Genomic DNA, 21,596 nt, shown 5'->3' with positions numbered 1-21,596 from the left:
ATTGCTTTAAAAAGAAAGGGTGATCATGCTCCTGCTTTGACTCCATTAATTCATCAAATGAAATAGTAAAAACAAAATAAACAAATGTTGTACCCTTTTAATATACTTTGTTTGATATTTATTTATTTACCCTAAATTGGATAAAGTTTTTTTTTTTTAACTCCTAAGCCAAAAAGTTAGGTTGTCCTATTGTTGTTGGATATAATTTCATGGCATTGGAAGGACAGTTATTGTATTTTTTTCAGCTTCATTTCTTGGATTATATAAACAACACGAAAAGTGTATCTCTAACAGAGAACAGTGATTTATAATTAAATAAGTAAATTCATAACTAAATATTGAACAAACAGGTTTGTAATTGTAATATATTTATTATCTATTCAGGGGGCAAGTGGATTTGTATAAAACCCTATATTTAGTGCAGTTTGGTCAGTGGAGACACTACAAGTTTGAGTGTGTTTTTTTGGGATTTTTTGTGAAGGACCAACACTACAGTTCTTAAATATAAGATCTCTAGCATGCATTTGTATTTAACTCCCCTGAGTCAGTACTTTATAGAACCACCTTATGCTGCAATTACATCTGCAAGTTCTGTGTGATATTTTTCTACCAGCTTTGCACACCTAGATACATATTTCTTAACCTATTATTCTTGTTTAATAGCTCAAGCTCAGTCAGGTTTGATGCATGAGCATCTGTGAACATCAATACTGACATATTGTCACATTTTCTACGTTCAATTTAGGTCTGGACTTTGACTGTGCCATTCTAATACATAAATATGTTTAGATCAAAACCAGTTCTGTTGTAGCTCTGGCTGGATTTTTAGGATAGTTCGACTTTTATTGCTTCCAACAGGTTTTCCCCCAGGATTGCCCTGAATATAACTCCATCCATCTTCCTATTACCCTAGTTTCACATCCCCTGCTTGTAAAATATTGTGTTCAGGTTGGTGTATAGGCTTTCTTTCAACAATGACTGTGATAAATGCTCTACACACCCAGATTGGGTGGCTGGCCAATTATTGGTGCATTCGCAGTTGTGCAATACTAATTCAATTTTCAAGTGAGAGGTTAAACAGTGCTTCATGAATTATTGAAAGCTTGGCATATAGCTTCATAACCAAAAACTACTAGAAACTAAACATCTCCACAACTTCACCCCTTATCTGTATTTTGTGTTCCTTGGTCTATTTATTAACTAATGTTTTCTAAACAAAAAACATCTGGGACTTTCATAGAACAACTGTATTTCTACCAAGAATAAATTACACACAAATTGACTTGTGTTACCTATCAGGGGACTTCTAAAGGCTGTTGGTTGAACTGGATTTCATTTAGCGGGGATATCAGAGTAAAAGGGGTTGAATGCATATGGATTCATAATTTAGTTTTTGTAAAAAGCATAATAAACATTTATTGTTTGGCTTCCATTTCATAGTGAGGCACTGCTTTGTGTTGCAAATCCCCGTAAATACATTGAAATTTGTGGTTGTAACTCGCCAAAATGTGAAAAGGGTTTAGAGATAGGCATTTAATCCCCCCTGCTATAACAAGCCTCCTCAACGAGGAAGCAATTGGTTGGACAATGCCGATCTGCCTTCAAAGATGGACTTGAATTCTCATCTTTGCAGATGCTGTTTGCAGCATGTTTTCTCTGCTCACTCCATCTATCTTTTCTCATCATGTCAGAGTGGTGTTGATAACAAGCTGCCCAGTTGTAGCTCAGGTGTTCAGCTAGACATCTTACCTGCCAACATCTCACTCTCCCTCAAAGGCTTGGTAGGATTGTCCCATGTGAAATGATCAGCGTTGGGATTTGCAGGTTAAGGATGCTTAAAGTAGGGGTTTTAATGTCCTGACGTCACGTTAATTAGTGGTGAATTTGATCCTTTCAGCCTCTAAGCCGCACTCTGCCTTGTTCTCTCTGCCGGTTGACACGGGATGCATCCATGGAGTAGAATGCACGTCCATTCGAAGGGACGCTGAAAGAACCATTCAAACAACAAGAACAAAGCTTGTATCTTAGTTTTCACATTTTCTTTTCAGGTGATGCTTTGGTAAAGCGGTAATAACACAAAGAGGACACAATTTAAGGTACAAAAATGGCAGATAAGGACAGCGTGGAGAAATACTTGGAGAACAACCCGCAGTTCGCCAAAGAGTACTTCGATAAGAAGGTGCGTGCCGAGGCCTTGACTGCCGCTTTCTCTGGGACTCTGGACATCAAGGACACTGCTTCGTTTAAGGATGTTAACTCAGTGCAGGAGGCCTCTATCATCTTCGAGCTGGTCCAGGAGCTGCAAAAGCAGACATGCATGGAGCAGAGCATCCACAAGGTGCTGCAAAGAATTGCCCTCATCATGCAGGCAGACAGGGTCAGCTTCTACATCTGCCGCTCCAGAAACGGAATCTCAGAGCTCGCCACCTGCCTCTTCGACGTGACCCCGACATCCAAATATGAGTCCAACCTGGTGAATCCGCAAAGCGAGATCGTGATCCCCACAGACATGGGAATAGTGGGCCACACAGCCACTTCCAAGAAGCCACAAAGTGTTCCAGACATCTCTAAGGTGAGAGGCTGTAAGGAGCTAAGAAACTCTGGGAAGTTTTCCAAAAATACAAATTTAGATAAGCTTACAAGGGATGAACAATATTATTGTTTCCTGAGGTAATTTGTTTTTTTTAAATACTGAAAACGATGGGCTGCACGGTGGCGCAGTTGATGGCATGCAGTAAGAGGAACATTTTGTTAGGATTTTTTTTTAAAACAAAACACTTTTTTTTTATAATGATTGCACAATATTTATTCTGTTGCATAATTGATACATTGGGCTTTTGCAGTCATGTACTTATCATCAACTAAATAGACGTGCATTTTGGACTTTTATGAAATCCATAACGGCCCTGCAGGAGTGGAAGTTGACATCCTCGTTAGGGGCTGTTTGTTCAGGTGATCACTTAATCTGTCCCTCATTCAAAATAATTATTTCTGCCTGTGTTGAAATTCAACAGACTGGAATAGGATGGTTCCCACACACATAGAAACACTGATTTGAGAAATAAATTGGTATTATCTTTTAAACTTTCCCAGAACCTGAGTCACATTTGTTTACAGTCATTTGTTAGGGACTGTATTTATTCCTGGCTTGTCTATAATTATAGCCTCACTTACATAACGAGATTCCTGAGATTTGGCTTTGAAACTCAGTTAAAGAATTATACAGTAAACTGAAGCCAAGACCAGAGCTGGCCCAAAATTGAATGGGCCTCAATTGAACTTGGTTTGGGCCCCACTTCAAGTTAAACTCCTCCCCTGCCAGCCACAAACCACTTGCTTTTAAATGTCCAGTCTTGTGCATTCCACATCCTTAAATGTCTTTGCTTAATAGTCGAATTTTAATTCACTTGAATACAGAATCTGTCTTCCTTAAGCCTCAAATTATACACTTCACATTATTTATTAAACAAGTAGTCGTAAATAAATCTAGGTTATTGCTCTGATCTACGTGTTCGGTCTGGCAGCTGTGTCCACAGTACAGTGTTTCAATAAAAACTCAGTAGAATCAGGAAGGAGGAGCCAATTTATTTGACTGGGCTTACATGCATACAAGAAAAAATAATTTGACAAAATTTACAAGTAGGCTGATTCTTTAAAATTTTAAAAAGTTTTGAAATCTTGATTGAGCATGAGAAATCGAGAAATCTTAGGGTCCCCTAACTGCTTTTAGTTTGCTTATGCCTTAGACTGGCACTTTGTTCATATTTTCAAATTGTGGCTTAATTTTTTATAAATAAATATTACAAATAATATAACCTCCAGCTCTTTAGCTTTAGTTTTTTTTATATTAGTTTTATTCTTATTATTTTTTGTGTTTATTTTTATGTTCTTTATTTACTTTAACTTTATTAATGTTTTTAGCAAACTACTAATATCATGTCTGTGGGTACAGATGCTGCATTTCAATCAAATTGCCGTGTGTAGGATAATCATTTATTTTTTATTTCTAAATTCTTAATATGAACTTATGGAATTACTGATCAGTTTAGATTACATTTTATATATGATATATAGTATGTGGCATGTCAATAAATGTTCTCACAAATATATAAAGATTTTACAGCAAAATAAATGTTTTTATGTCAAACTTTTCTATGATATATATTTTTTGAATATGTTTTCATTTTTTTTTTTACTTAAAAAATGCTACATTTTCAGATATGTGGATAAATAATGTTTTATTTTATGTGTTGGTTACTGATGACATTATGATTCCATTTTAATTCTTTAAAATGACAAGTGTGACTGTTGTTGCTGCTTGAATGTAATTCAAACATTTCCTCTTTTCCCATTAATCCAGAATTCAAAGTTCTGCGACTTTGTCGATAAGCAGACTGGATACAAGACCAAATGCATGCTGACCTTCCCCATAATGGCTGAGAAAGACTGTCTTGGAGTCGTCATGGCACTTAATAAAATAGGAGCTGATGCATTCACTCCAGAGGATGAGAAGGTAAGATCAGTACATCATTGCTTATCCTTGCAGAGAAAGGTGGAATGCTGCTAAAAATACTGCTGATCCTGAGTGCTTTGGCTGTTAGCCACTCATGAATTTTAAACTGTATAATACATCCTTCTCTTTCAGTAACATGCATTGCATTCTTATTATTCTATTCTGGGTGCTGTTAGAATAAAACTGTATTCCGCTCACTAAAATGTTAAACTGAATAAAAATTACTTTGGTGATTGCGCTGCAACAGTGGAGCAAGAAAGCCCTCTCATTACTCAAGAAGGAGGCAATCAGATCTGACTGGCTTGGTGGTGTGAAGGCTTTTAGGCATTCAGTCCATGAAAAAAAAAATTGTTCTGCACGCTGCATTATCATTATTACACCTGTACCTCTTAAGCCATGGACGGAAAGATGGAAACAATGTTGTTTGCTTTCGCAGGTCTGGTAAATTTCCAGTTGAACTATAAATATGTTACTTCCTTTGGATTTCAAAATATATAGACTTGTAGCATTTAGGAAAAAACATGCTGCATCACTAAATCTTGCATCATTCTAACCATGATCACATTTAAAGTGTGTCAACCATCAATATAAGTCCATGTTTGGATGAAGCGCACTTTGCGTAATGCTTAGCCAAAAACATTTCTCAGCAGGAATGTACGGTTTAAAGATGTTTTAAAGAATTCGTCAGTTTAAATGCCATTACAATTTATTTTCTACATTAAAGCAAACTCTTTGCCACATTAAATGTATCTATTTTGCTGTTTGTAAATGACTGTCATCTGTTTTGGTCCATAGCTTTTCCATAAGTATATGACTTTTGCTCAAGTCATCGCTCTGCAGTATCACACAACCTACATGTTCAATGTGGAGTCCAGGAGGAGTCAGGTAAGCTGAACTCCTGCAAATTATTTCATGCAAACTTGAATCAGTTTACTGGATCGCTTGCAAGTTAAATCCAGAATAAAAGTTACATGTTTTGGGGACTTGTTTGGCTCCAGGTGCTGCTCTGGTCTGCCAGCAAAGTTTTTGAAGAGTTGACAGACATTGAGAGACAGTTCCACAAAGCTCTCTACACTGTAAGGACCTATCTGCAATGTGAACGTTACTCAGTGGGACTGTTGGACATGACCAAAGAAAAGGTCGGTGTAGCTAACACTGCTGATTTTATTTATTTTTTATTTGATTTGCTGGATTTTACTTCTACAATGTTTTTATTTTCCTTCTGCAGGAATTTTATGATGAGTGGCCTATAAAACTAGGAGATGTGGAACCCTATAAAGGACCAAAAACACCAGACGGCAGGGTGATGAATTCCCTTTTCCTCTTTTTAAATCTTATTTTGCTCATAAATCAGTTAAAGTGTGCAGTTCTTTGGCTTACAATTGATAGGTGATATCTAAAAATTCTCTCTTTTCTTACAGGAAATCATTTTTTACAAGATCATTGACTACCTCCTAGAAGCCAAAGAAGAAATCAAAGTCATACCGTGAGCAGCACTGGCTACATGCAACAAATGCACTCAAATAAAAAAAAAAGAGTGAAAAATAAAAGGTTTACAGAGTTATTTATTCAATGTGTTTCAACACACAGTCCTCTCCAGAAAAAAGTGGCACACATGATAGAAATGTACAAAATGACTTGGCTTTTCAATTTACACACTGTCCATGGTTGCAGATCTTGCAGCAGTCCTTGTCTTGCCTTGCTTGTCACAGTTCCAGTTGTTTTGAACTTTTAATTATTGCTCTGACTGTAGAGGTGGGCAGGTTTAAGAGAATAACTATCGCTCTTGTAGCCATTTCCTGCCGTATTCAAATGGTATGCTCTCTTGCCAAAAGATGGGCCTCTGTGTCACGCCATACGCATATTCCAAGCAAACAGAAAAACGTGGATTATAGTTACAAGCTTTTAGACCCTCTGATGAAATTACAAAGTAAAGAAAATGTTTCAGTTATATTTAATTTATGGGAATTTGAGATTTTGTTAAAATCAGCTATTACTTAATGTGGGATTTTTTTCTTGCAATAGAATAGATGTTCTCAAATTAAAGGATGGATTTGTTTTTTTATATGAGATTATGCGACTGCAGTAAAAAACAATTCAAGGGCTGCTGATAGTTGTTTGGGGTGTCGTCTCACCATTTTTATGCAGTACTTTGGCCTTAACCAAACAAAATCAGATATCGCCTGATATGTCTTTTAAAAGTAAAGCAATACCGTTTCTAAAACTTTAAAATTTAAAGTTAAATTTTAATAATTGTTTCTAAAATTTTAAAGTTTGGCAGGGCTTCACATGTTTCTTCTTTGTTTTCAGGGGCCCACCTGCAGATCACTGGGCTCTGGTGAGCGGACTGCCAACCTACGTGGCGGAGAACGGCTTTGTAAGTCTCATAAACTTTGATCAACAACAATTGTTTATTATCTGTTAAAGAAAACCTGAAATTAATATTTGGGTAATAGTCACAGCTGTCTACATTTACTGTAAAAAAAAAAGCTAGTAGAACTATTGTGTTTTTTTCTTAGATTTTGAAATATTTTTATGATTGTATATCTTTTATTCCCCCTCTAATACTCTAAACATGGGCGTTAGCTTAGCCTAACAGATAAAGATATACACTCATGTAAAAAATAAGGACACCCTATGAAAATCTGTGTTTCAACATCAAGATCGGTTTTTAAAACACTCAGATATTTGAGTTATTTAAAAATGGCTTTTGAGTCGTTTAAGTAAAAATAGAAAATGAAGAAAATACCATTTACATTTTTCTGTAAAATGCATTTAAATGCATTTGATGCTATTTCTGGTAAAGAATAAATTAGGGCACCCCTATACTTATTACATCTTAAAATGGCTAAATAAAAAGCATTTATGAGTGTAACAACAGATTTAAGGAGGTCTCAAAAGAATTTGAAATCAGCCAGTCCACTAAAGGGAAAATGGTCTACCAGTGGAGGACCTTCAAACCACTGCCAACATGTCCAGGTCTGTTCACCCTGAAAGCCAAATGCAAGGTGCTAAGAGAAGACTCCAAAACCCTAATATGTCATCACAGGACTTATAGCAGGCTATTGCTTCTGTTGATATGAACTTGCATGCCTGTCCAATCAGAAAAAGACTGTACAAGGAGGAAAACTTTATTCTCTAAGGAGAACATAACAGCCAGTTTGAATTGCCGGAGTCCTTGGAATTGTTCTTTGGACAAATGAATCCAGCATTGAATGTTTTGAACACCTGAGTAGAGAACATCTTTGACATAAACCCAATACAACACTCCAGGAAAATAACCAAATAAAGTCTGTGAAATATGGAGGTAGGAGTGTCATGGTTTGGGAATGCTTTGCTGCACCAGAATCAGGCCAGTTCAACCATATAGTGTCCACCATAAATTCTACTGTGTACCAGAGGGTGCTCGAGGACCGTGCAACGTGACAATGACCCAAAACATACCATTAAATACATGGAGGACTGGCTGAAATGTAAGAAATGGAAAAGCCCAGATTTTGATCTCAATCAGATGATGTTAGATGACTTGAAACAAGCTGTACATTCAGGACACCCCTCAAACATCTCACAGCTGAAAGTGAGGAGTGGATACTAACCTTTGGATACTTTAAGAACCAGCTAAAACAAGTGTTTCCATGTGCTTGCCTGCAGATTTGCAACATGATGAATGTTGCTGCAGATGACTATTTCACATTCCAGGTATGCAAGGCCAAAATGATGCATAGATTTGTTTTTAGATCTCTGTTAAAGAGGAGAAAAGCCTTGGTTTGACTGTAATCTCTGTGATTTACAGAAAGTGGCTGTGGATGACACAGGTTTCATCATCAAGAATGTCCTGTCGTTGCCCATCGTCAACAAGAAAGAAGAAATCGTTGGCATAGCCACTTTCTTCAACAGGAAGGATGGCAAACCGTTTGACGAGTATGACGAGCAGATCACTGAGGTTAGGATTCTGTGTGAGTGTTATTTTCTGTTTCTTCTTGTTTGAATGTTGTCTATATCCTATTCTTTTGTGCTCTCGTTGTGTTTGAACCAGGCTCTGACACAGTTCCTGGGGTGGTCTGTGTTGGTCTGCGATACCTACGACAAGCTGAACCGTATGGAGTGGAGGAAAGACATTGCCCAGGAAATGCTCATGTACCAGTCCAAATGCACCACGGACGAGATGCAGTCCATTCTGGTCTGTACCAACATGGTTTTCTTTGGCATTTTTCTCCATTAGCAAACATTTCTATCTGCCTTCACATTTACAGCAATAATTAATAGAAAACTTTGAGTATAGCTTTTTGAGAAACAGTTTCGCATCAGAAGCTTTAGAGGACTATTAAAAGGTCAGGTTTATTATATGTCCACCTTGCAACTAATATTTAAAAAATTGACACAAGGGTTTATACATGGCTTTGAGCACTTTCATCAGGTAAATAAGGAGAAAAGTGTGCTTTAAAGGTCTTTTAATCAACACAGCATCTTGATAAATAGAACATAAATGTCATGTGAAATGCTTTTATAACCAGAACACCAAAGAGAAGTTTGACGCAGACCCGGAAGACTGTGACCAGAAGGAGATGTACAAATTACTGGTATGTGTCCTCTCATCACAAGAAATCTGTTGTACAGTTATTGCAGAAACCAGACATTTACGGACACAGCAGAATAAGACAATTTGTTTCTCATTTTCTCATTGTCTGACATTAAATCAGATTTAAAAAAAATCCTATTTTAGGTCAACTACGATTACCAAAAGTATTTGCCAAATTCCATAATAATGGGAATTCATTGTATTATATTCTTCAAATTCAGAAGTTTACTGTTACTTCGCCTATCATGCCTTTAATCAGTTTGTTAAGCTGATGTAATGGCTTTGTAAGTTTCTGATTAATTTACAGCATTAAAGGATAATGGAGATACACCTGTGGATGTATTTGAAGGCAACACCTAAAACATTCTGAGGTTAGGTTTCCTTCTGTAACGTCATCAAAATAAAAATAAGATATCAGGAAGACAAATGAGTACTTTCACAAGTCTGGTCCATCCTGGGATGACCTATACCAGATGCATTCATGGTATAAACAACATGGGAATGACCAGACGGCATTCCTGTGATGCTTGGGGTGTCATTATCCACGGTAAAATTGTACTGTACTGAGCTGGACTAAAAGGTCACTCAGCAAGGAAGATGTTGTTCAAAATACAACATGAAAAAGCCAGATTACAGTTTGCAAATCCACTCAAAAGACCTCAAATAAACTAAAACCTCTTAATTTAAAGAGATATTTTAGGTGATCTCTTTCTTACAATTCTGAGATTTCAAAAATAGCAATAATTTTGGTAATCCTAACAAACCTAAAAGAGGAAACATTTGGTTTAATTTCAGAGAGTAAGAAAAAAGAAGTGTGTTTAATACAGCGTTTATACATTTCTGGTTTCAACTGTATATTACATCTTTTTTCTTGTTTTACAATCAAAATCTAATCGAACTTTATCTAATTAATTAATCATTGTGTTAACTGCATTTTGTGTTTCCTTTCAGAGAGCAAACTGCCCGCCGGCCGACAATGTGGACGGAGAGAATCTGTACTCGTTTGGCTTTAGCGACTTCCCCGTCACAGAGTTAGGCCTCATTAAAGCTGGCATTCGCATATTCTTTGAGCTTGGAGTTGTCGAAAAGTTTAAAGTTCCAGCAGAAGTGAGTCACCTTGTCTGTCGCTTGTCTTTTCTATGAAGCAGCTCTAACAAGGTGCTTAGAGGTGCCTTTCAGAAACTGCATTTTCTGAAATATAGTTTCTGAAGGGAAGTTCTGAAATATAACCGTGTGAATAGGTCTTGTTATTTTTCAACACCTTTAAATTGGGATTATGTCTTTATTTGTTAAGATTTCTAAAAGGTAAATCGTTTTTGATGTTTCCCTGGATGATTCTTTAACGTTAAATGACTAAGATGGTGATGGGCTGGTTTAGGACTCTTCCTTTTTCATGGTATTAATACAAAAATGTAAAACAAAAATTATCTAATTGTTATTACTTGAAATAACAATGGCAAAATAGCTTTTGATCTTTATGCAGCAACACTGGGAGTATACCAAGCAGATAGTAGCTTGCTTGTGAGCTGGACTATCTGCTGTGGTGGCCACCCTGCAGTTGAATGTTTAAAAGAGATTTTGCTTGTAGCTTGCCAACTAGAATTTTAAAACATCTTTAATAAAACTGATGAGTGGCATTCCTTAAATCCTTAGTTTTTGCAGCCAGATGCATTTCCAAACTGCTAGTTTTTTGTTTATTTTTTTCGCGTCAGCTGATTGTTGCCAATTTCCAATCTCTGTTTTTTTGTGAAGCTTTTTCTCAAGTTGGATTTTGGTCAATTCCCATTTTCTTTAGGAAACATAATGTGATAAGATGTAGCAGCAGCACCTTAAAATAGTTCACAAAATGATTACTAACTTCACATATTTAACAGTCTCCAGCATCTTATATTAGCAATTAAAACGGGTAAGACTGCAGCCTCTGTGTGTATTTCCTCTAAACTGGAAATCCTTACCTGAAGTCTGAGATTTCCAAAAGGCTGCCAACATTTCAGAATCCAGGATTATCTATAGCAGACAGAGGGTGAAATCTCCAAAGGATTAAGCAAAGCTACTTTGCTCTACTACATTCAGCCTTCCTGTTATCTGCTTGCTCTCTCTTGCTCCTTGGCAGCTTGAATTAACCACAGACATTTCACAAATGCAGAGAATAGTTTGTCACCTGAATAGCTTCTTACGTCTGTGTCTCTGACTTTACTTTCAAACACCCCACTGATACTAATATTTGCTAACTAACGTTTTCTTACTTCACTATTAACTCCCATACTGAAGACAGTTGTCAGCATGATCTGGTAGCAAGTACCTTCCCTCACCAGATTTGCTTTCCAGCAGCTCTTGGGTCTTGGCCGATCAAGCTGAAAATTGTTCAATTTCTTGGTGCATCTCTACTTTGTACCATAGGACAGTATGACATTAGCAGTTTGATACCTGTATCCGGCCCATGCCTACTTTACTGTAAACTTTTAATAGCAAAATAAAGGGAAAGGAGGGAATAATTTGACCTTTTTGAAGCAGAATGCTTATAGCATTGCCTACAATGCTTCAGTTTTGGCTCTAAAACCAATTTAAACCTTGCAAGGAGCTCAGTAGATCTAGATGCAACATGCAGTAATAAACATTTCTTTTTCTCAGACACTGACCAGGTGGATGTATACTGTGAGAAAGGGCTACCGTGCCATTACTTACCACAACTGGAGGCATGGTTTCAATGTAGGCCACACCATGTTCTGCCTACTGCAGGTAACAACATTTTTACTGTTATATATGGCTGCACATTCTGAGACGATAATTCTGATCCATATCTGTAATTGTTCTTGACTTGCAGACAGGAAGACTGAGGAAGTACTACTCTGATCTAGATGCCTTCGCCATGGTGGCTGCGGCTTTCTGCCACGATATCGACCACAGAGGAACAAACAACCTCTACCAGACAAAGCAAGTTAATATACATTTCTTATTATAACCAAAAATGAGTTAACAGTTTTTTTTTTATGATTTTAGTTTTTTTGTATCTGCAGGAGTGCATCTCCTTTGGCCAAACTTCATGGCTCCTCCATCATGGAGAGACACCATTTGGAATACAGCAAGACGCTCATGGGAGAAGAGGTGAAAACATGGATTACAAATAAAAAAACATACTCAAATTCGTCTTAATGACAGTATAAACTTAAACTGACCAAATGTTTTGTCTTTCATCCATTGCAGAGCTTGAACATCTTCTGCAATTTGCAGAAGCGTCAGTTTGAGACAGTGCAGCACTTGTTCGACGTTTGCATTATTGCCACTGATCTGGCTCTGTACTTTAAGTAGGTTAAAAAAAAAACATTTTGAACACAATATTCTTACACATTTTCCAGACTTAAATTTCTATTTTTTATAGTTTTCATCAATTATTTCTTAACACAGGTTTATTTCCCAACTAAATGTATTCATTTAAAAGTGTGTAGGATATGCTTCTGCAAAAAAAAAGAATGTTTTATTATTTTTATTTATTGCACTGTGCTATATATTTACTTAAATTCAGCCAGTCAAAATAATTATTTACATCATCTATTTGTCTGCTTGCAGGAAGAGAACCATGTTCCAAAACATTGTGAATGCCACAGAACCCATGGCAGATGAAAAGGAGGCCATCGCCTACATTTCTAACAACCCCATCAGGAAGGAAATTATCATGTATGAAACTTTTTTAAGCAGCCTAAAACACATCTGTTGATAAATGTCTGTCACTGTTTCCACTGTGAGCAGCCTTCAGACACAGCAGGCGAATAAAACTCATATTCATCACAGCCAGGATGTTGTTTTGCTTTGACTGACTGTCTGTTTCTCACCTCCAGGGCCATGATGATGACAGGCTGTGACTTGTCAGCCATCACCAAACCCTGGGAGGTGCAGAGCAAGGTGAGCCTTGAAGTGATGTTCACCAGTAAATAATACTTAGCTTTTTTTCTGCTATCCTGCCTTTTTAGACAGTGAGAACATGTATTCAGTCTTTTATGAGTCATTTATGAGTTTGGGAAGGTCAGAATGAAGTTGAATATTTGTTCACTCTCTGTGTCGCTGTCTTTCCAGGTGGCTCTGATGGTCGCAGCTGAATTCTGGGAACAAGGCGATTTGGAAAGAAGTGTTTTGGACCAGCAACCAATTGTAAGATTGGCATTTTCCTTTCTTCATTTTCTATAACTTTAATAGTGCTTATTTCCCTTTCTTTTCCCACACATAAAAATCTCTTTATGTCAATCTCTCTCCCTCCTTCTCTTAGCCCATGATGGACAGAAACTGTGCTGAACAGCTACCCAAGATGCAATGTGGTTTTATTGACTTTGTGTGTTCATTTGTGTACAAGGTAAGCCATTTCTCACTCTTAACTGCCCCTCCACGTCTCGTAAGAAAGATGTAACTATAAAGATAGATGTCGTGACTCAAAAGAAAATTGATTTGTGGCAGAGAGTGTGTTTGTTTGAATCTAAATCCACTCATAGAGCGAAAAGACTGTTACAACTTACTCTGCAGCAATTTTACAAACTAGGTCAGCAGTTTTTGCAAGGTGCAAAGTGTTATTGTGTCTGTTTGTGCTTTTTGAATTTAAATCCCATTAGCACAGCAAATAGGCCTGCAAAAAGAAAACCATTGTTGAGAGAAGCCCATAAGACATTCAGCTTAAAATATTCAGCAAGCCATGTGGGCACAGCAAACATGTGGAAGACAGTTCTCTGCTCAGATGAGACCAATATTAAACTTTCTGGCCTTCTTGTAACATTTTCTGTATGGAGAGAGCTAACCCTGAACATCCTGAACAAACCGTTGCTGCTCTGTACATGGTGATGGCAGTATGGTACTATGGGAATGCAATTAGGACAACAACTTTAATCATGCACTACATCTGAATGGTGTATGTCAAAGCTAATAGAGAGGTTTTCCAAAACGTTTTCAAGAAAGTTTAAAATCAGGGGGCTAAATACAACATTTTTGAGATTTATGCATTTCTTTGGCCTGTCACTTAAAATCCCAATAGAATACAATAAGGTTTGTGGTTGTACCATGACAAAATGTAAAATAGTTCCTATATTAACATTATTGTATTTTGAAGGCAATATACGCAATCTATCTATCAAACTTTCCTATATGACAGAAGGTAGCCAGTGAGTCCAGTCATTTTTCATGCGGAGGTATTATTAGCTTCACAGAGGTGTTTTTAAGTTTTTACCTATCTGAGGCAGTGGGAAATTATGCACATTGTGAACTTGTAGAACACAATAGCAAGCTCTTTCTCTGCCCAGGCTGATATTTGGATGAGCACTCACACGGTAGGCTGCCTGTTATCCCTGTGGACCCGTACTGCAACATTTATACCTGATCGCTGCAGTGCGAGAAACATTCAGCCTTTGAAGATGCTCTCTAAAGAGGCCTCAAGATGAGAATAACCCTTGCCTGTTGTTCTTTTTGTTTGCCAGGAGTTCTCCAGGTTCCACAAAGAGATCCAGCCCATGTTCGATGGTTTGAATAACAACAGGGCACACTGGAATGAGCTGGCTGAGGTGTACAATGCAAAGATGAAGGCCATTGAAGATGAAAAGAAGAAGCTAGAAGAGGAGGAAGCCAAGAAAGGTATAAAAGTAAAACAAGGATTATATTGTAATCATTTGAGACCAAGAAGTACAACATTCTTATTCTGTTTTTTTTGTTTGTGTTTTGTTCAGCTGGTGGCGATGGAGGAAAATCGAAGACCTGCACCATCTGTTAGGCTTCTCTGCTTCATGGATCTGGACTAGCATGGACTGTTTAGGACTGACATAGACATTTCTAATCTTTTCTGGTCTGAAAAGTCATCCTCAAAGCCATCTGTTTTTGGAGTTTGGCCTCCTCTATATAAGCTAGTTCTCTCTCGTCCCTCTGCTGAGGCTGCATCCCAGTCTGATCCAGTTGTATGCAACTAGTCCAGAGTAGTTAGTTCCGGTCCAAGCTGCAGTCTGGATTACATGAACCGGTCTCCAAGGAAGGGGGAAGAAACTTGAGCAGGAAGTAAAGTTGGGACTCTGCACAGAGAAGATCTCATTGAGAAGAAATGTGTGAAAGTTCTTCCTCGCTCTGCTTTGAACAGCACCTGACCAAAGACATTCTAAAAACTTGCAAACTCACCAGTACTTCCATGTAAGATAGTAACATTTATGGCATGTTTGAAATCATGTTGCGATAAATGTATCTGCTCCTCTTGCTTAGATGCAAACTTTTTAATGTAGACAGTTAAAATAGGTCATTGTTGAGCTATGCCAAAGCAATGACATTCAGTGTTCCTTAGGCAATCATAAGCACATTGTATAACAGTACTTTACGCTGCACAATGCCCTTGTCTGCTGCTGCTTCAGCAACCAAACCACAGAGAGAGTGAGGGCCAACTGGGAGGATGAGGACTTTTCGAACGTAGTGATGGGGACTTGTTAAAAGTGTTTATATAGAAATGAGAATTTACTCCCTTCAGTACAAAAAGAGGCAAAGTACAATTTGATGGCTTTGTTCATGCTGTAAAAGGCAATGGCGCAGGGAGCAATGGCGCCCAATCAATTAGGGAAGATGATCTCTTTCCTCCAAAGGCAGTAATGAGTCATCTGAAGGTATATTCATTTTAATATGTTATTCATCTTTACACTTTTTGGGGGATTCTGGGTGTTTTGTACTTTAATCGTATTCAACTTGAGATGAGCTTCGATAGAGGCTCTTCTGAAACGGCAAACAGCTGTGTGATGATACGAAGAGTACAGTTTGCCTTGCAAAAATACTCACACCCCTTGTACGCTTTTGCATTTTGTCACGTTACAACTAAAACCTGTGTTTTATGGGGGATTTTAAATGAGAGACCAACACAAAGCAGTGCATGATTTTAAAAAGTAAGGAAAATGAAACGAGTAATATGAGTAAAAACTGGAAGTTCAGCTACAAGTACTTTGTGGTATGTCTCTATCAGCTTTAGGCTTCGAGAGATTGAACTTCTTTGCAAAAGCTCAAGGTCAATAAGATTGGATGACGAGGATCTGTTTAAATCACTCTATCAACATTTGCCCAAGTTTCTTGACTGGATTTAGGTCGGGACTTTACTGTTAAGAAAAACACTGTATGTTTTGAGTGGTTGTCCCACTGGAAGGTGAACCCCTGACCCAGTCTCATCTTTTGCAGCGGCTTTCTTCCAAGATTGCTCCTTATTTAACTGTATCCATCTTTCTATTAATTCTGACCACCTTTCATGTTCCTGTTTAAAATAAATATTCCCACAGCATACTACGCCCACTGGCGTGTGTCCCAGTGAGGATGTGGTGTTCAGAATGATGTGCTTTGTTGGTTATCCTCCACATATAGCTTTTTAACATCTAGGTCAAAAAGTTTAACTTTGGTCTCATCTGAGCAGAGCACCTTCTGCAGCATGTTTGCTGGGTCCCCTACATGGCTTACAGAAAAGAACATCTTTGCTTTAGCATTGGCTTTCCTTTTGCTTCTCTTCCATAAAAGGCCACATTTGTGGAGTGCACAAGTTGGCCTTTCAACAGAGGCTCCTACGTGAGCTTTAGATCTAAACAATTCCTCCAGAGTTACCAAGAACCTGTATTTATACTTTAAAAAAGTCGTATTCTGAGTCTTTTTACCAATTAGGTGACTTTTAAGGGTACCAAAGTTACATATGTGCTGCCTTGTGTTGTGTCACATAAAATCGTAATTAAAAACATTGAAGTATGTGGCTGTAATATGACAAAATGGGATGAAGCTCCACAGGTGTGAATTTTTCTGTTAATGTATGTCTTTGACAACTTTAAGATTACATGTAAACTGAGAATTGTTAAACATTTACCACTGTGTTTAAATCAAACGTACAATTCTATGCCGAAGCGTACCTATTTCTATTCAGTCATTTGTATATAGTTTGCTACACAGATATGTTTTGAATTATGTAAACTTGATTATAAGATTATAAGACTATGAAAAGCTGCTAGAGCAACTCCTGCTTCATCAAGAGTCAAACAGATCAACAGATCTGCCTCTTCTTTGAGAAGCTTTAACAGGATTTGATTGCCAGCCAGTGTTTGAGATACACACAGCTTTGGACTTTAAATACCCGTATTACAGAGGAACTTTATCATATGCAAGTGAAAACAACCCATGTTTGTGAAGATCCAAACTATGTTTCATTGATTGTGTGACTGTTGGGGGCAAAGTTCGCACTTCTCGCTGACCAACTTTGTATCAATCAATACGTTTCTTTGTAAAACTAGCCGATCTGGTCAGACATCTGAGGTCATGGTGCAATGTCAGCGTACCTCTTGTACCACAAGGTAAAAAGCATGCAGTGGCTTATAGCGTCCTGTTACGCAATACCATCTCCTCTAATCAATGAGGCATCAATTGGGGAATTTAATCCCATCAGCACAGCTTTGGGTCTATGTTGAAACTCCTTGTTTGCTGCCTGAGGTGAAGTGAGAAGCTGTTATAATTACTGGAGTCCAAGCTGCAGGGTTTTGATGATTCCACCATGAATTTACAATACTAACGTTGCTGCAAACATTTTATAAGAATGCTCAAGCTCTGTCTCAAAGGGATAAAAGGCTTCCCTGCTTTTTCTTTGAACATTTTAAATAATAAAAATATACACTGTATACTACTTTCTACTTATACTAAGAATTGTCATTATGACATTAGAGTTCTGTCTTTAAATGTATGAGATGACCTCAAATATATGTACAAGTCATGAAATGTAATATCTAATGTAAGCAAATGTAGGAAGTCATGGAGGTATAAAAATAAAGAGTAACTAATTTCTCATGAAACTGGCTCTGGCACAAAGGTGAAGCTTTATCTGGAGTTGTGCAGGCAACAACTCGAGTGTCAACCCTACTCCCTCCAGGTTTAGCCGGGGCTGGGATGGCACTCGTTCTTAGTCATAAATCGTGCAGGATCTTAAAGGCTCCGAAGAAGGATGAGCCTATGGGGGGAAAGAGGATCAGTGGATTGATTCTGATCCCTGGCTGATTCAGTGCTGCTGCTGCTGCTGTTAGGGTCTGTCTTCAGCATATTCTGCATACAGGAAGCTAAATATTTTGTGGTGCTGTGTTCCCTTTGAATTGTAATATGTAGCCTTTTAAAAGAAGGATGCTTCTTCAAGTCCTCTCACAAGATGGAAGATGCTTAAAAAATTTTTTCATTTGGTTGGGATCTTCATCTGGCTGTTTAGTCAACATGAGTTTGCTCCCCAATTTAGGCAAGGGTGAGATTGCCTGTTTTTTTTAACCTAGGAAGAATGGGCTTTTCTGTCTAAATGAAATAGGAAATATACCAACTAGTCATAGGTATGAAATACTCACGGTCTGATGACTTAAAAGTACCATAGTTTCACTGTACTGGTCCTTCTCAAAATATTAGCATATTGTGATAAAGTTCATTATTTTCCATAATGTCATGATGAAAATTTAACATTCATATATTTTAGATTCATTGCACACTAACTGAAATATTTCAGGTCTTTTATTGTCTTAATACGGATGATTGTGGCATACAGCTCATGAAAACCCAAAATTCCTATCTCACAAAATTAGCATATTTCATCCGACCAATAAAAGAAAAGTGTTTTTAATACAAAAAATGTCAACCTTCAAATAATCATGTACAGTTATGCACTCAATACTTGGTCGGGAATCCTTTTGCAGAAATGACTGCTTCAATGCGGCGTGGCATGGAGGCAATCAGCCTGTGGCACTGCTGAGGTCTTATGGAGGCCCAGGATGCTTTGATAGCGGCCTTTAGCTCATCCAGAGTGTTGGGTCTTGAGTCTCTCAACGTTCTCTTCACAATATCCCACAGATTCTCTATGGGGTTCAGGTCAGGAGAGTTGGCAGGCCAATTGAGCACAGTGATACCATGGTCAGTAAACCATTTACCAGTGGTTTTGGCACTGTGAGCAGGTGCCAGGTCGTGCTGAAAAATGAAATCTTCATCTCCATAAAGCTTTTCAGCAGATGGAAGCATGAAGTGCTCCAAAATCTCCTAATAGCTAGCTGCATTGACCCTGCCCTTGATAAAACACAGTGGACCAACACCAGCAGCTGACACGGCACCCCAGACCATCACTGACTGTGGGTACTTGACACTGGACTTCTGGCATTTTGGCATTTCCTTCTCCCCAGTCTTCCTCCAGACTCTGGCACCTTGATTTCCGAATGACATGCAGAATTTGCTTTCAACCGAAAAAAGTACTTTGGACCACTGAGCAACAGTCCAGTGCTGCTTCTCTGTAGCCCAGGTCAGGCGCTTCTGCCGCTGTTTCTGGTTCAAAAGTGGCTTGACCTGGGGAATGCGGCACCTGTAGCCCATTTCCTGCACACGCCTGTGCACGGTGGCTCTGGATGTTTCTACTCCAGACTCAGTCCACTGCTTCCGCAGGTCCCCCAAGGTCTGGAATCGGCCTTCTCCACAATCTTCCTCAGGGTCCGGTCACCTCTTCTCATTGTGCAGCGTTTTCTGCCACACTTTTTCCTTCCTACAGACTTCCCACTGAGGTGCCTTGATACAGCACTCTGGGAACAGCCTATTCGTTCAGAAATGTCTTTCTGTGTCTTACCCTCTTGCTTGAGGGTGTCAATAGTGGCCTTCTGGACAGCAGTCAGGTCGGCAGTCTTACCCATGATTGGGGTTTTGAGTGATGAACCAGGCTGGGAGTTTTAGAGGCCTCAGGAATCTTTTGCAGGTGTTTAGAGTTAACTCGTTGATTCAGATGATTAGGTTCATAGCTCGTTTAGAGACCCTTTTAATGATATGCTAATTTTGTGAGATAGGAATTTTGGGTTTTCATGAGCTGTATGCCAAAATCATCCGTATTAAGACAATAAAAGACCTGAAATATTTCAGTTAGTGTGCAATGAATCTAAAATATATGAATGTTAAATTTTCATCATGACATTATGGAAAATAATGAACTTTATCACAATATGCTAATATTTTGAGAAGGACCTGTATTATACTGTAGTATTACCAAAAAGATTTCGAACCAAAAAATGTAACATTTAAAACAGCTTGTCAGCTACCTTGTAGCATGCTAACTGTAGGTTTAAAGGGCTTTTATCACCATTTTTACAACTTTTGCGTTTTTAACTCTGTTCAGGCTTGTAGCTAACAGTAGTAATATTCACTTCATTGGCCAAAAATTTAGAAATATAGACAAAAGGGTCAAGTAAAAAAGTCAGCAGAAAGCAGCTGAAGGTTGTCAAATAACGGTACCTTAGCAACTTCAAACTCAGGTGTTAGTGAATGACACAATGTCTACCCAAGACAGAAGCAGTGATGCCAAATTCTCCAGCTCAAATTTGTGTTCATAAACTGTAGATTTATATGTTGATTTATTCAGTGAAGTGGAGGTAGTCACAAAAATGTCGGAGTAGCTTGGAGACCAAACAAACAGGCACAGTAAAAAGGGATTTAAAAGCACTGTGCGGTAAGCCCAGTCTGCCTGTACTTCACCAAAGAGGCAAATGACGGCTGGCAACAAAAACTTTACTGGAAAACATTCAAGTTTTGCCAGCGTTTTGGCAGACATGGCAATTTTTGCTCCACTTCTGATTAGCAGTGCTGGTTTGATATTTACTGGTATTTGCAAGCTATTTAACTGCTCACCAGAAATGCCTACTTTGTATTGGTGAGCCACGTAGTGGTTTTTCCTGTGGCTTTTCTCCACATTTCAACCCATGTGTTGGTTTAACTGTTCTGTATTTGGCAAAATGTTATTCTGAGTGATGTGACGGAATCCATCCAGAATAACTCCATCTGTTTTTAGTTAGTTTCCTCACGTTTTCTTTGGTCCTAAAAAGTCATTCCAAGCTAAGGCTACATATGTGGTGAGGGTTAAACTATCAAGGTAAAATCAGACGACATCTGCGGTGAAACACTCTTATTCATTTGACACGTAGAAAAAAAAAGTGTTGTGGCTTAAGCTAGTTATTGGTGTCAAATATTCAAAAGGATATCAGCAGGTGTTTAGGTCATAAAGAGAAAATAAAACACTAAAAACTAATTTCTTTCATTATTTTGTTCTGTGTTGCCAATAAGCTGTCATGCATACATTCAACATATTCCTATTAAAATGGTCTTTTTTTGTCAGCCTATTCAGATTATCATGACATTTCCAGAAAGAACGTTATTTGTGCTATGTTATCATCATATATTATATGTAGTCGTCCCTTCTCATTTTAGTTCCGAAAAGTGAGTTACAAAACTCCTTTTCATATGTTTAGTGATTTATTAATGTTTCATACATTCAAGATTTAGGTTTTCTGGCTCTAAAATAACATTATATATGCCGTTTGGAAAGAGTAAGGGAACATGCTCCTTCAATGTTAACCCCTTGACTGGTGTTCCAGGATGTATGAGGAAAACATACACTAGTAGCCTTATTTTAGCCTTCTGACAGTACACAGCAACAAGTGGGGATAGGAAAGAACTGCGTCGTTCTCTATGCCTTAAACTGCCATGAAA

General features: G+C 38.0%; 1 protein-coding gene across 1 annotated transcript; it reads left to right on the top strand.

Annotated features, from left to right (window-relative positions):
- Positions 1 to 1,927: 1,927 nt before the first annotated feature.
- Positions 1,928 to 17,902, top strand: pde6c (phosphodiesterase 6C, cGMP-specific, cone, alpha prime). Its single transcript, XM_047376169.1, has 22 exons — positions 1,928 to 2,572; positions 4,361 to 4,513; positions 5,309 to 5,398; positions 5,512 to 5,652; positions 5,742 to 5,816; positions 5,935 to 5,999; positions 6,824 to 6,890; positions 8,165 to 8,212; positions 8,307 to 8,456; positions 8,550 to 8,693; positions 9,028 to 9,093; positions 10,044 to 10,199; positions 11,724 to 11,831; positions 11,917 to 12,026; positions 12,110 to 12,197; positions 12,297 to 12,397; positions 12,660 to 12,767; positions 12,929 to 12,992; positions 13,164 to 13,238; positions 13,354 to 13,437; positions 14,546 to 14,699; positions 14,792 to 17,902. The coding sequence occupies exons 1-22, from the start codon at positions 2,105 to 2,107 to the stop codon at positions 14,833 to 14,835; spliced, it is 2,559 nt and encodes an 852-aa protein (XP_047232125.1). The 5' UTR covers positions 1,928 to 2,104; the 3' UTR covers positions 14,836 to 17,902.
- Positions 17,903 to 21,596: the final 3,694 nt, after the last annotated feature.

This window comes from Girardinichthys multiradiatus, chromosome 10 (assembly GCF_021462225.1).
Source record: "Girardinichthys multiradiatus isolate DD_20200921_A chromosome 10, DD_fGirMul_XY1, whole genome shotgun sequence".
In the NCBI taxonomy this organism is placed as follows: domain Eukaryota; kingdom Metazoa; phylum Chordata; class Actinopteri; order Cyprinodontiformes; family Goodeidae; genus Girardinichthys; species Girardinichthys multiradiatus.
Note: the sequence above shows the minus strand (reverse complement) of the source record. Positions and strands in the feature narration are given on the sequence as shown.

Coding starts and splice junctions, on each gene's coding strand:
- pde6c (XM_047376169.1), top strand. CDS start 2,105: ATGGCAGATAAGGACAGCGTGGAGAAATACTTGGAGAACAACCCGCAG. Junction 6,891..8,164: donor ACGTGGCGGAGAACGGCTTT/GTAAGTCTCATA, acceptor GCTTGCCTGCAG/ATTTGCAACATGATGAATGT. Junction 13,239..13,353: donor TTTTGGACCAGCAACCAATT/GTAAGATTGGCA, acceptor TCCTTCTCTTAG/CCCATGATGGACAGAAACTG.